Source organism: Porites lutea, chromosome 1 (assembly GCF_958299795.1).
Source record: "Porites lutea chromosome 1, jaPorLute2.1, whole genome shotgun sequence".
Classification (NCBI taxonomy): domain Eukaryota; kingdom Metazoa; phylum Cnidaria; class Anthozoa; order Scleractinia; family Poritidae; genus Porites; species Porites lutea.
The window spans coordinates 36,940,600-36,956,209 of NC_133201.1; the positions used below are offsets into that span (position 1 = coordinate 36,940,600).

Consider the following 15,610-nt stretch of genomic DNA (forward strand, 5'->3'; position numbering starts at 1 on the left):
AAGAAGCGAACAAGAGAAGACAAGAGGGTACTCTACTCAGTGTTTGGTCTTTGGATGGTAAGATTTTTGTTAAGACATCACCCTATGGCTCCCCTGTTAGAATTTTTTCCGAAGAGGACTTAGATCAATTATAAACTGAACAGGCAAAATAATCTACGTTAAGTCTGGAGAGGGACGTCTTATCAACCATTCAAATTTCTCGCTGCCAAAGTAATTTAATTTTACTAACTACAAATTTGTCTATGCTCTGTTCTTTGTTTTTGCGCTACTCTTTTTTATTTATTCAAAGTGTTATTTTGTTTAATTTACCTTTTGTGATCATTTGCTTCAGTCTAATATTATATGCACGTTTTAGTCTTCATTATTTGTTTAAAATATCGAGTACCTTTTGCATCAATCATTTTACACCTAATAGAAAGAATGCAAATCCTTTATTGAGGCGCACATGTTTTTTTCCCGTCGAGACAACGTTTATTACAAAAGACTTGAACAAATCGTGACTTTGAAAATAACTTCATTGAATGTCAGGGGACTTAGGGATGACGCTAAAAGAAGAGAAGTATTTAATTGGCTTCGCGCCAAAAGGCCATCAATATGCATGCTCCAAGAAGTACACTGTATAGAAAAAACAAATCACTTGTGGAAAGCAGAATGGGGCTATCAAGCTTACTTCACCTCTTTTGAAAGCAACAAAGCAGGGGTATGTATTCTTTTTAACAATAATTTTAACCTTCAGCTCCAAAGACTTTACACCGACCCTGCAGGGAGATTTATTATCTGTGACTTAAAAGCTAACGAAAAGCTTTTGACCCTCGCTAACATCTATGCTCCCAACGAGGATAAACCTTCATTCTTTCAAAACTTTTACGATCATCTTTTAAATTTTAATTGTGAAGACATAATAATTGGCGGTGACTTCAACCTTGTTCTTAACATCGAAAATGACAAAAAAGGTGGCATTGCCAAAACTCACCAAAATAGCTTGAAGACCGTTCAAGAAATTTCAGAGAACCTAGATCTTCTCGATGTCTGGAGAATTCACAATCCAGATGACAAAAGGTACACTTGGAGACAACGACAACCTAAGGTTTACTGTAGACTTGATTTCTTTTTAATAAGCCAAAGCGTTATTGGGGACGTCACTAACACCGATATAGTGCCAGGATATAAAACAGACCATTCCATGATTACTTTAGATCTGTCTCTTCATGCAAATAGCAGAGGACCCGGCCTTTGGAAATTAAATACCTCTCTTTTAACCGAAACTGCTTATGTTAATCTTATTAAGACAACGATTAAGGAAGTTCAAGACGAATATGAAAATGATGACATGGTAAACTCTGCTCTATTGTGGGACATGATTAAGCTTAAAATACGGGAAAAATCGCTCAAATACGCAATGAATAAAACTAAGAAAACAAAGGGCCGTGAGGCAGAACTAGAGCATGCAATTTCCAAACTAGAATCGAAAATGGAGAACGGAGACTCTAGCGTAACAGAAAATTCTGAACTTGCAGAACAACTGAATGATCTAAAGAGTGAGTTAGAAAGAATTATTGAGACTCGTACGAAAGGTTCCATATTGAGAGCTAAAATTAAATGGCATAATGAAGGAGAAAAAAATACGAAATATTTCCTCAACCTAGAAAAGAGACACTATAAGCAAGGCATTATAAGCCAACTTAAAGTGGACGAAAATAACTTTATTACTTCGGATCAGGAAATATTAGCAGAAGGGGAATCTTTTTTTATGAATCTATATACATCCAACAGAAATATACACAATTTAATTGACACATATGATTTTTTTAAACACGAAAACGACACCGTCCTGAATGACGAACAACGGAACAACTGTGAAGGCCTGCTAACTGAAAGGGAATGCCTTGCAGCCCTGAAAACCATGGAACAGGGAAAAACCCCTGGATCTGATGGGCTACCTTCAGAATTTTATAGAGTATTTTGGACAAACATATCAAACTTATTGATTAATGCTCTTAATTATGCGCACGAAACGAGTCAGCTTTCCATCACACAAAGAAGAGGAGTAATCAAACTCATTCCCAAGAAAGACGCTGAGCCGTATTTCATTAAAAACTGGAGACCGCTTACTCTTCTCAACTGCGACTACAAAATTGCAGCAAAGGCTGTGGCTAACAGGCTGAAAAAGGTTCTTCCCGATCTCATCAGCTGTGATCAAACTGGCTTTATGAAAGGCAGGTTTATTGGCGAGAACATACGATTAATAGACTATGTTATTCGTTTTACCAAAGAAAAAAATATCCCAGGGCTATTATTATTTCTTGATTTCGAAAAGGCGTTTGACACGATTGAATGGCCTTTTATCATAAATTCTCTTCAATACTTCGGTTTCGGCCCAAGTGTTGTAAACTGGGTCAAATGCCTTTACAGCAACATAGAGAGCTGCTTCTTAAACAACGGCTGGACAAGCAATTTCTTTAAAATTGAAAGAGGGGTCAGGCAGGGGTGCCCGTTGTCTCCATATCTATTTGTTCTTTCAGTCGAAGTCTTAGCCAAGGCTTTTAAAAGAAACAGCAATATCAGAGGAATACACGTTAACCAAGAGGAAATTAAAATAAGTCAATACGCAGACGATACAACCTTAATATTGAATGGTTCACAAACGTCGCTCTCAGCTGCTCTCAACACACTTGACGATTTTGGAGAAGCCTCGGGTCTCAAACTCAACAGTAAAAAAACAGAAGCAATTTGGATCGGAACATATAGTGGAAAAACAGAAATTCTTCTTCCAGAAAGAAATTTCAGATGGCAAACAAACAAAGTAAAATCTTTAGGCGTTTGGTTTACGACAGACCCTGAAAACACTGTACTTCTAAATTATAAGGAAAAACTGGAAAAAATTAATAATATTCTAAGCAACTGGAAATACCGTAGATTAACCTTAAGTGGGAAGATCACTGTTCTGAAAAGCTTAGTAGCTTCTCAAATTGTGTACGTCTTGGCACCCTTGTGCACAAACAAAAAAATAATTAGCGAGATTAACAAGCTCTTTTACTTGTTCCTTTGGAACGGAAAGGGCGATAAAATAAAGCGAGATATTATGATTAACAATTACCCAGCAGGTGGCCTCAAAATGATTGACATACTATCTTTCAATAAAGCGCTAAAAACCACTTGGATAAAAAAGTACCTGGATACAGATAATCAGGGTAAATGGAAACTTTTTCTAGATCTTGAACTGAAAAAGTTTGAGTGTACCCTACCGTTCACAAGCAACCTTAATAAGATAGACATAGCTAATATCTTCAAAACGCAAGACAGTTTCTTAAAGGAAATTCTCCTAATCTGGTCAGAAATCAATTTTGAAGAGAGGATAACATCAGAGAGCCAGCTTTCAGAACAAGGCATATGGTACAACTCACTTGTAAGGATTAACGACAGCCCTATTTTCTTTAAAGAATGGTATCGTAAAGGCATCACAAAAGTTAAGCACTTAAGGAACAGAGAAGGAAAATTCCTCACTCCACCAGAACTTTTAAACAAATACGACATCAAGGTCCAACCCTTGGCATACTGTGGAATAATTTCTGCTCTTAAAAAGCTATGCAACACATTCAACCAAGGTGACCACACAAACGAAGGTAATAGTTACGAAAGCTTTTCGACAAAACTAATGAAAGCCCAAAAAGCAAGCAAGTTGGTGTATGACAAATTAATTACAAAGAAAAGTGCCCCCCCTACTACAAGCCAGCAAAAATGGAATCAAGACTGCAACTTAGGTCAAAACGAAATAACGTGGGGTGCGACCTACCAGCTAGCTCATAAAATCACAAAAAGCATAAAACTCAGGGAATTTCAATTTAAATTGCTGCACAGAAGAATACCAACAAACGCTTTCTTAACTAAGATAAGAGTAAAAGAAAACTCCAACTGCTCCTTTTGTAAAAAAGAACCAGAAAAACTCGTACACCTTTTCTGGTCCTGCCCCAAAACGGCGCTCTTCTGGGAGAGCATCATAACGCGATTAAAACTTTGCCAAATTATTCCCGATAGTTACTCTGCAGACATGACTGTTTCACTAGGCCTGAGATCAGACTCTTCTAAACTTCAACGCCAGATCAACTTTTGTTTTCTTATTGCCAGGCACTATATCTGGCTCTGCAAAACAAAAGAAGCTATACCTCTATTGCAAGGATTTCTAAAACACCTAAAGACAATTTACAACATACAAGCACAAGCAGAAGCAAACAATGTTCTGCCCAAACAATGGTCATTCCTACACGACATCACGTAGAAACTATCGTTTCTACCATGGCGCTATTCCCAACGCCCCCTGATATTCTCTATGTCTTTCATCCGTAGCTTATCCTGCCTCAATAACGCCAACTATCCTTAAATAAGTTTCTTCCGATGCAACTGTGTACTTGAAGCATACGAAATGTAATAATGTTTGAAAACAGTAGTATTGTTAGCAATGTAAGCAATAAGTATTGTCAGTATTGTAAGTATGGTATGAATGTTGTAAATAATGTAAGCAGTTTAAAAAAAATAAAAATAAAAAATAAAATAAAAAAAAAAAAAAAAAAAAAAAAAAAAAAAAAAACAAAGGGCGCGCGAGGAAGGAGAGAGAGGTTTCATTTCTTTCTTCCTTGTCCGCCAATCGCGGCTGCAAGTCTAAGAAATGAACTGGTTTCATGATAACATTCAAAGAGGTGTTTACCACGTTTTCATTACTCCGCAGTATTGGAGCGCTTTAGTGGTTATTGCTATCAAACGGGTACTCTTTTGTTTATTACTTGACTATAAAAAGAAAATATGGAATATGGAGAGGCAAGATGGCCGCGGAGATACGAAATGAGCGCAGAGAACAATTTTTCAACGCAAGAAGAGAAACTTCGTATCTCCAAGCGGCCATGTAATGTTATACTTATTATAAAAACGCCAATGAAATGCCAAACCATTTCACATTAATATATATTTTTGCTGCGAAAGGCGCGATTTATTTTTGTAGCCGTAGCATGCGTGAAGTGTGAGGATAGCCTGCGTAGCAAGCGTTTCCGCCCAAGCTTGAAGAGAGCGAAAAAGTTGCTGCTAGAGTAAAGATATGGTTTACGTATACGGTATTTCACTAGATTTTGAATAATAAATTGAAATTACGTTTGGATTTGGTCCGAAATTTGAACTGGGACTGCCGAGAAACAAATCCACCTAGTCTGGTCTTAGGAGCGGGATTTGAACTCGGGGCCTGTGCTCTGCAGGTGGCCTGGCACGGCAGAGGCCTCTTTAAATCGCGGAGGCGTTGGGGAGAGGAATAAAAAAAAGCGCGGTAGGGGGGTGGTGTCATGCCAAATGTTACTTACAAATCATGCTATTAATACGTTTCATTTTCTAGTTTTGTGTCCTCTGAAACTCGCTATCATGCTGAATTTTAATATATCGAAAGTGGTCGATTGATTATGCTCTGCTTTCACCACGCATTCTTCCTCTGGAAGGAACTGATTATGCCCCACCGTTCACCCTGCGGCCCTTTTTACTCCAATATTCCCCGTCTTGGTCAAAACTGCTGTGCCTTTGAGTGTTCCAACTGTGACCAATGAGAGACCTACATTTAGTCCCCAGTAAGCCCACTCCTGTTTGTGGTCAAATTCAATTTTCTCTCCACGTATCTTTTGTTCAACCGCCGTTCCTGCGTACGGAATAATCCCACCAGCACTTGCGGCCCCTTTAGCGGCACCAACACCTATTTCCCTACCGAGCGTTTTCCATGAGATGCCATTTATTTCACCTTGTGCATCTTTATCAACTACTGTGTTAATACCAGAAGCTACGCCATTTAAAGCTCCGGATACTGGATTGGATATCCCTAGGGTAACCGCCTGTGCCACTATTCCACCGACCTGTGAAACTGCACTCAATACGGTGGCTCCGAACTTTTCTCCGTTGTCTCCAGCTTTTTTGATTAAAGCAACCGCTATATCTGTCCTACCAACCAAGGCAGTGGCTCCGGATGCAACTGTTAACCCAACCATTTTCCCTCCTGTTGCAAGGAAACTGTCGTTTGTCCAGTTCTTCCATCTCTGAGCCGCTGCATCGGTATCGCCCATAATAACATCGCCCAAACTTTGGAATGATCTAACAACTTCGTCCAACACTGGAATTTTAAACATTTTCGCAACCTAAATATGAATTTAAAAGGAATAATTAGAATATAGCAACACACGATAAATTTCAAGCAAGAAAGCAGATGATTGAAGCTGTAATATGATACACAGTTAATACGGACAATTTCTACGGCCCCCGCAGCGTTCGCATCAACGGAGTTTGACTGTACTTAGAGAACTGGACTCACTTCTCAATTAGTAGCAGCACGTCAACTACTGAGCTCGAATCACTTCTTGAAAAAAAGAAATAGATGTTGTGATGTTACATTTTGCGGCTGACGGCCAAGAATGTGACAAATCAAGGTACCGCTGGATCGAATACACTCTTCTCTTTTTATAATAATACATTTCATAGCCGAGCGGGCGCAGCGGAGCACCATGGAGCACCATTTGGTTAAACTGTTTGGTAGTCAGGTGACCGTGCGTCCGCCCGTCCGCCGCGCGTCTGTCCGCACCACAGGGACGCCAATGTAAAATAACTCAATCAGCAGTGGCGGCAGTGAAAAAATAAAAGCGAACAGGAGCACAAGCATCGGCAAAATTTTTGATGAGCACATACGACAATTCCTCAATAAAAATAATGTGTAACATGGCAGTTTCACGTTTGAGTTGTGCAAAACAAAGGCAAGAAATGCACAAAAAAGGGTGCTGCACGTGCAAATTTTGTCGTCGCCGTTTAGCATTACACGATTTCATTTTTTTAAGTATATTAACCAGGGCTTCGCGTTTAGCCCTGGATAAATCTATATATTAAGAATACCGCGAATTTCAAGAACATTTTAAGGGTTAACTTCAAGGCTAAGATTTGGAAAAAAACATATTGATGTTCTCCTTAAAAAACTTGCAAATAGAATACAATTGTCTTAAAACTAGACCGTATAGAATTCTTCCACGCTGAAGACGGCAAACTATGAAAAATTAGAAAATAAAACGATTAAAAGGCCAGCAATAGTCAAATAATCGAAGATACTGTCAGTTCGGTGAAACTCTAATAAGGTTCTTGGCTAAGTTTGGAGGTAAAAATATAAACTGAGGTAAAGGTCCCTATTTTACGTTGGTAACTAGTAACTGTAATTAACTGACAAACCTGAGGCCAACAGTGGGCTTTTTTTATTCCCTGTCTCCATTAGTGCTTCGTTTTACGGGTATTTAGAGCTATTTAAGGCTACATAAAGCTTCACTGAAAGGTAAGAAGTGGAAAGAAGGATTTGAGCTCGCACGTGGGAATCGAACGCGTAACCTCTAGAAGAGAAGGCCGCGTTTTCAACCAACTGCACGAAACCTTGCTCTTTAAACATGTAGACGTGTATTGTTGAGAGAGTTATATAATTCGTATTTTACGAAAATACCTTTTCCTGCGTGCATAAACGGAATCAAGTCAGTAGTGAATTTCTCTGCTTTAGGCAATGCCGCCATCCATTCTCGTGCTATCACTCTAGGTATAACCTACAAACGACTATTATTTCATGCATGCCTAAAGACGGGAAGTTTTTAGAGAACCTGCTCTGCCATGTCAAGAATTAACGACGTCAAGGTCCGTCAAAATGCTTTCTTTTTGCTAACGGAACTCTTAAAGTACTTAGTTCAAATAAATTTGAGTTCGTATGGATGTGAGAAGAAAACCCTCCACTACTCTCATGGGTTATGGATTTTTCAGGGCGTTGAAGTAAAATCATGACTCATGAAAACACAAGAAATGTCTGTGTCCTCAGTCTTCTTCCAAAATGGGTAAATGTCTTGCTTTATGTCTTAACAACAAGAAGTAAAATTGTTTCCTGACCGATGTCTTATGCCCTGACGTAAATAATATAAATAATAATATAGTAATAATAATAATTTATTATTTTTAAAGCGCAAAAAATGCGCTGTGATGTTTTAGATAGTTGTGAAAATATAGTACGTATTTCGTATTTCAGTTCCTATTTATTTCTAGAAATAGTGCTTAGTTTAATCAACTATCACGTGAAAATAACATCCGCCCTCAATTAAAAGGACACGTCTTGTTGCACTTACTGATCGCAAGCTCTATCATTATTATTATTATTATTATTATTGAAAAATGAACGAGTAAATAAGATCGAAAGAAGTCGACCTCGGCGGTTAGAACTAAAGAAGGAGGATCTCCTTCTTTAGCTCTAACCGTTAAGATCAAATATTCATCTAGCAAAATAGCGCTTAAAACAGCACCGGACGGCGAAAAAAACATGACACATGACTCAGTTAACATTTTCTTCAAACTTTTATTGAAACATTTGCTTTAAATTCTGCATTTTGGAACAAATTATAGCCACCGTATTGTTCATATGTATTTCTTCTATAAATAACAAAAGATCGTTGCTCAGATTTCAATCAATAACAGCCCCCACTAACAAACGGTGGTCTGCCTGTGGTACGTGGTACATGAAAATTAAGATTTGAGGCATATCTATATATGAGGCATGTATCGTTTGTGGGCTCTACGTACGTAGAGAAGCCACAGGGGATCAAGAACAGAGAGGACGACCGTTACCGAATTATCCCATTTGTATGAATGTCATGCATTTTATTGGTCCATTTAGTTTTTGAACTTTACCTTTACAAATTTCCGACTGCAACTCGTCCACACTATTTGAATTATTGTAACGACTTTCCGATTGTTCATTTTAGATTTAATCCCCTGACGGTCGAAGGGCGGTTTGTCCGTCCGAAATATCGGGAAACCTCAAGTCGCTTTTGTCTTAATTTGCTGTTTTGTTATTAATCTTTGTATTTTAGTCTTGTATTTTCCTTGCATTTTGTTGCCAAAATGTCGGGTCTGCAGTACTATATTCTGCATTTAGAAAAACTTTAGAAAATAGTTACCAAACTGAATTGTGAATATCCTTGGAGTCATGGCCATAACCGATTATGGCTCCTGGATGAAGCCTTATCCTCTCTTGGCTATACAATTACACCCCGCTTTTAATACATGTACACCCACTTATTTCAATACGAACACCTCAGTATTATGGACAGTTTGCTTTGTCCCGCTTAATACGGTCTCCTGTTTCTACGGCCCCATTAATGTCCGTATTAAAGGGGTTTGACTGTCTTGATAGCCCCTCTCACACAGTCACACTCCCCTCCCGTCGCCATATCCCACCCCCACCCCCACCCCCCCCCCCCCCCCCCCCCCCCTCACCCCCTAGCCCCTGCTCCGGGTTTGGGTTCAGTCAAACTCACAGTTTGAGAGCCCGCAATAAGGTAAAAGCCGCTGACTATGGCAGATGTCGGGGAGCAGTTCTGTTTGTCGTTGGATTTTACGTCTGAAAAGCTTGGGCCGGATGTTCTTTGGTTCAATCCACCAGCTAAGTATCAACTGCGCTGTAATGGTTCATCAGGTGTAAAGATTTTCTCGGTAAGTTGTACAGAGTGGAGTTGCAGGTGTTGTGACAGGTATTCGACGGCCGCATGATACTGAATCGAATACATTAATGAGGCTGATATCTTATGAAGAATTATGGAGATCGTGGAGGGTGTTATCCTACGAGGCCGTAGGCCGAGGCGGATAACACCCTCCGAGATATCCATAATTCTTCATATGATACGAAAGCCGAATTCAATAATTGTTTTATTATTCATTCAAAATAATTCCTAGTTTAAAAACATGGCTAAAACATGCTTACCTCCTCGATGTTAAGTTAATCTTCGATAGTGCACGTTAGGGTTGTTCAGCTCCGCAAATATTGTCCAAATAGCAGATACTGCCCTTCGAGTTGTCTTATTGCTGTTCTTTTTTGCCATGTTTTTAGCCATTATTTCGCCTAGTTCTTACTCTTGAAACGAGTGAAACGTCCGCCATTTTTGTTTTCACAACCAAAACAACTCAACCCCATCCCCATTGTCTTCTCTGTCAACGATGCATTAACCTGCAAGAAAGCTGCACTTTTGACGTTATCAGTCGATTGATCGCAAAATTCTTCCAAATTTGGTCATCAGTTGCTGGTTGTGGTGAATTGTGAGTGTGCTTTTAGCCAATCAGAATCGGGAAAATATTTTGAATGAATAATAAGAATAAATTATGGCGATATAGAAAGTATTTATTTAGCCACTCACTACACCCTAACATCTCCAGGTCTAGAAGAAAATACAGTGTTAAGCTGCATGTAGTATTCCAGATGTCCAGAAATCCCGGTAAAAGAGATTTATATGAATGTCAACATCTCTCGGTATTCTTATTCCAGAATACGGTCAATCGAAGGTGCCCTTTGTATGAGCTTTTTCAAACTCGATCGATCGTTCTTCAAATGAAATGCACATGTGAAATAACTTTGTGGCACATCTCCAAGACCTCCCTTTATTCTCACTTAAAAAAAGAAACATGTTACTCTAAAATGCTACAATTTAATGTATCTGCATAGGACACATAAATGTGAACAAATGACTAAAACAAACAAATCTTTTGGTACAAGAACTAATGCGCCTCTGGTTGGCACATTAACAGCAACAGGTGATGTCAACAGGAGTATCGCCATAGGTTCAACTCCTATGGAAAGGACAAGTCGTTATGTCACATTGCCATAGTAGCAAAATTTCAGGATGACAACAAACTGAAAACATCACAAAAAAAGTGAATTTGCACTGTTTCAGACTTCATGTATCTTATTTAATTTCACTTATTTTGTCAAATCTTGGGGAAAGTCCGAAAGGACCGTATATTAGAAAAAGAAAAAGAAAATTGTTGTCTCGTGTACACCTACTTCATGAAGTGGGTGCATGAAATTAGGAAGTTTCATGTCCCAGTCGGGCAGTAAGGGCTAGGAAATGTGCTAATGCACATGCAAAGTTGTTTTGCTAATATAAACATATTGCTTTTTTTGCCATTCTTGCTGTCACCACCATCGTCGTTGCTTAAGCTCATTATTGTTGTGATCCAGAAATTTTGCTACCATGGTAACATGACTTTTACAGTTCTCCTCTCTATTAAGAGTACTCAGATTTTTCTTCTGAGCTGCCCGTGTCACTGAATGTCAAAAAATAATCTTTGTCATTTATTCACCAGGCTTAAAATTCACCATCAAATTACTGTATTATCATCTTTGTCAGATATCTATGTAGAGAATTATAGACATATGTATTATGAATGTGAAAAGGTTTTGAGTGCCTAGCTACAACTGCTTCTAAATTCTTTCTGTTTATTTATTTATTATTATTATATTATTATTATTATTATTATTATTATTATTACTATTATTATCAATATTATTATTATTGTTATTATTATTATAGCTATTGTCATTATAATTATTATCAACTATATTTTTTTTTGTAGAAAGCACAAACAGACTTCTGGAAGAGGTAAAATTTCAGTACCAAGGTATTAATGTAGAGGGTGGTTGAGATATAGATATGCAGTTGTCACTAGAAAACTGGCTTCAATGGATCAAAAACTGTTAAGATCTCTTTGTTATTTGTACGTAGGTTTATGAAGAAGCACTGATCAGGCTTTGCATTTTATATACTTTGATTAGAACTTACTACAAACCTGAAATTATTAAGGACGATGGACATCTACTCCATCTTGTTATCAAGCAGACAAACTCCATCATAGAGACCTCATTTGAACTCACATCTCTTCACCAGTTTGACCAGGTAATGTCAGATCTGGACATACTTAAGTTTGGGTTTACAGTGTCTTGAATGTATTAATGACATGAAACACAACAAATTTCTAGTGGCTCAATAACCAGATATTGGGAAGATGTAGTAAAATATTATTACATGTTTTTTTGTTCTTTTTTATTTATTTTCTATTTATTTGTTATTTATTTATTTATATGGGCAGATCTTGTTTAGGATAGGACAGCATAGAATGGGACTAATTTCAACACAGTTCCGTAAAAAAGCAAACAAACAGATGCAAAGAAACTCAATACAGAAAGTAGCACACTGTCTAATAAATTATTCGTAGACACGCACTAATAAAGAGATCCCTTGTAGAAAATTTATCTGCAATTGCGGTTAGATTGCGGAGAAATTTTTAAAACAGATTGAATGAATCAATAAAATTACTAACAGCAATATGAAATGAAAGAGAGTAGAAATTCAAATTGTTTGATAATTTTTCAGAAAAATTATGTTAAAACCAGCTTATATTGTATTGATCTGCAAAAATTTTATCTTTTAGGCAGGAATAATGATCAGAGTGGATGGTGATCACTGGATCAAGACAGTTAGTACAATTATGTATATTACATCAGTCAAACCTGTATTATATAGTCACCCTCTACTAGCCACACTAAAAACCTGCATCTATGAACCTAGTTAGACTGCGAGCAGTCCCTCAGGATGGTTGTGCAAGCAAGGAAATCGACCGAAGTGAACAAACAACAATTCCTGCCAAGCCTTGACTTGACTGACTGAAAAGGGACTTCTTGCAGTCTGGAACCTAGTGGTTTAAGAACCTGCTGGCAGTAATTTGCCTATTAAATACCCCAAAATATAAGAACCTGTTTAGCCAAGCAAGACCAAGTAGGTTCTTGTATATGGGTGACAGTAACATATTATTGTAAACATTTTTAATCAAGGAGTTTGACTTTGACATGGGAAATTTATACTACAAGAAAATTCTTGTTAACTCAAATAATTTTTATTTTATTTACTTGACTAATTATTTTTTTAATACATAACAATTGCTACAGAGGTAATAGTAGCTATACATTCTGTAATCAGCTTTGTCAGGCTAATCATAATACATTTGTGAATAAATAATGTATACTGGTATTTATGTCTAAGAGCAAACCCAAGTTTATCTATTTTTCTGGTAGTCGACAATTATTTTTCCTTCACAGAAGTTAAGAACTTACTAAGAACCTACTAAGCCTAAATTGTACCCTGGGTGCTAGAGGCTTTTCATGCAGGGTTTCTGGTTTTGGGTCTTTAGCTGAAGGCATGTCAACCTGCAGCTGACAAAGTTCCCTGCCACATGCAAGAAAAAACCTCTGGTACCTTCCCAAAGTACCTAAATTGTGAATAACTACCCCAAAATACAAGAAACTTTTTCACCAGAATGTAGGTTCTTACACATGGGTTTTTATGGTACTACACGGAGCTCTCACCAAAGTTACAGAGATTTTCTTGCTGGATTAATGTTCAGTAGCAGTGGCTACTGACATTCATCCTGATTTTTTTTTAAATCTTGGACACATAATTTTATTATTAGTTCAATAATTTTTTATATATGTTTTTGTGGTGAATGTTATCAGGGTTTGGAGTATGTTGATGGAGAATGTTCCATGAGTTGTGTGGTAACAAACAAGTGGAGTGACTGGTCAACCAAGACATGGAAGAGCAATAAACTGGCACTAAGAGTACACAAGATACAAGATGATTATGTGGTACAAACACCAACTTTTTGAAGTTTTTCCTTTCATCCTTTGATAAGCAGTTTACAGTAAATATGTTTCTTTAAATGAGCACCTATGCTCTTATTTGCACCCTCCTTCCCTCTCAATTTCTTTTTTTTTTTCCTTGTTTTCTTTTTATGATCATTATTCTTTAATAGCATCAACATAGGAGAAACAATTATTCTTCTCCAGTAAGACAATAAAATTAATATGTTGCAGTTTTCTCTATATATTACCTCAGTCAGGAAGCACTTTCTATGCACTAATTGCCTTCAAACATTTAAAAATTTTCTATTGCCAAAGCAAATAAGTGGGTAGAAAGTAGCTACAAATAGGTTTTTTCCAGATTGAGATAATGTTATTTCGTAATTAAATACCTTCTTGCCTTCGACAAGCAAACTCTCGCAGAATTAGTTTTCTCCATCCCCTTTTGAGAACTTCAAGTGGATATTTGTGCAGTGCAAATTTATAGATTATTAAGGAAATAGGTATACCGCTATAACATTTATTATAAATCCTCTGTTAATCCTCCCTCACTGAAGCTAGTACAAAGCTTCACAAGGTAATTAATAAACTGACTTTTTAGTTAATAACGACAGAAACACTTCATGTGGACTGATGGTTTATTCATATACTGGAAGTTCAGATTTGTTTTCCATCTTCCACTGTATGACCTCCAACTTCATATACATACTGATACTTCATATACTTTGCATTGTTGTTTTTCATGAAGAACTGATACCATCATTCACTAAATTAAGTAAGCCACCCCTCTCAAATAAGCCCCCCCCCTTCAAATGCGCTTGAAATACATAAGCTTAATAGAGGATTAACTTACAGTAGATGTACATGTATCCACTACTTTTTGTATTACTTCAATTAAAATTATTGATGTAACGGTATTGTTTATTCTAATCTTACCCTTCAGATTGAGAGGAAGTTACCCAGTGAAAGCTCTGAGGATTGGAAATTTGTTCGTATTGCTCATTTGGATTCAGGTGGAAATGCAGTCAAGATTGGACTATATTGTTGTTCACCCACTGAAGAGGGAATGAGTGTAGTGTTTGACAAACTGAGTATTCAGCCTTCAGATGGAACATATAATCACACATACTGAGCTTTGATTTTCATGATTGTGGCATCAGGGCTGTCACTAAAATTCCAAGTTGTAGGGTACCATAAACTGCTGCTTATAAACCCTGGGCTTTACAACTTTGTAGAGGTTTTAAGGAGGCTTATAAACAGAGGCGCTTATACCCAAGAGGAACAGAAAAAGCACTTTGAAATGAGCTGTAGCAGTGCTTATCAAAATATGTTTTACATTTATTGGTTTTTAATTAAGCTTCAAAACATCACAATAAATCAAAATTGGAGCGGGGTTTGTAGCTAGAGGAGGTCTTACAACGTATGCCTGGGGGTTTATAATCGGATGTATTCTTTTGTTTACAAGTAGTTTGGCTGATAACTGGCAGGGGGGACGGGAGGGCTTTTAAACGGCAGTTTATGGTATATGCAATCAGTAGGCATGGAATTGAACAACTAGGAAGTTCTTTTGGTTTTATTTTTCCTTCATCCTCTATGAAAGTAGCCTAGGGAGGGGATGTCATGCTCAGAGAAGCCTAAGGGAAATGCCCAGCCCCTGGCACTTAGTGACAGCTCTGGTACGTTCAAGCAGAAGCATGACCTAAAGTCAGGGTGCAAAACTGCCTTATTTAGTTTCTTTTCTGAGCAGTATATGAACAATTTATTGTTATACAGAAGGCTGCAGATTTAACTCCTAATTCTCCTTTTACATTTGTACAAAATATAAGCAGCTGGTCTGTCTAGCTTGGATAATTATTTTGGTAATGTTTCTTATTATTATATTATGTTCGTGTTGCCCAAATATATAATGAGGGTATATTTCATACGCCCTCATTATATTTTAGAAAACAATGCATTTCACAGAGGCTCCAACCCTCACAGAAGAATTTCTGTCTTTTCAATCCCAGAGAACTCATTACAAAATATTTATTCATAGACTTTATAGTTGATCTTGATGTTCTACATTATTTTTTGTACTTGTTTTAGTGAACTGAATAAAAACTTTGGCTGGCACAATCT

At 37.3% G+C, this 15,610-nt stretch overlaps 1 protein-coding gene across 1 annotated transcript; it reads left to right on the top strand.

The window, feature by feature from the left end:
• The first annotated feature begins 9,367 nt into the window (after nucleotides 1-9,367).
• On the top strand, nucleotides 9,368-15,610 carry LOC140949554 (uncharacterized). The gene is made up of 6 exons (XM_073398715.1): nucleotides 9,368-9,519; nucleotides 11,434-11,459; nucleotides 11,633-11,753; nucleotides 12,289-12,333; nucleotides 13,367-13,498; nucleotides 14,436-15,610. Exons 1-6 carry the CDS (start codon nucleotides 9,382-9,384, stop codon nucleotides 14,622-14,624), a joined length of 651 nt encoding a protein of 216 aa, XP_073254816.1. The 5' UTR covers nucleotides 9,368-9,381; the 3' UTR covers nucleotides 14,625-15,610.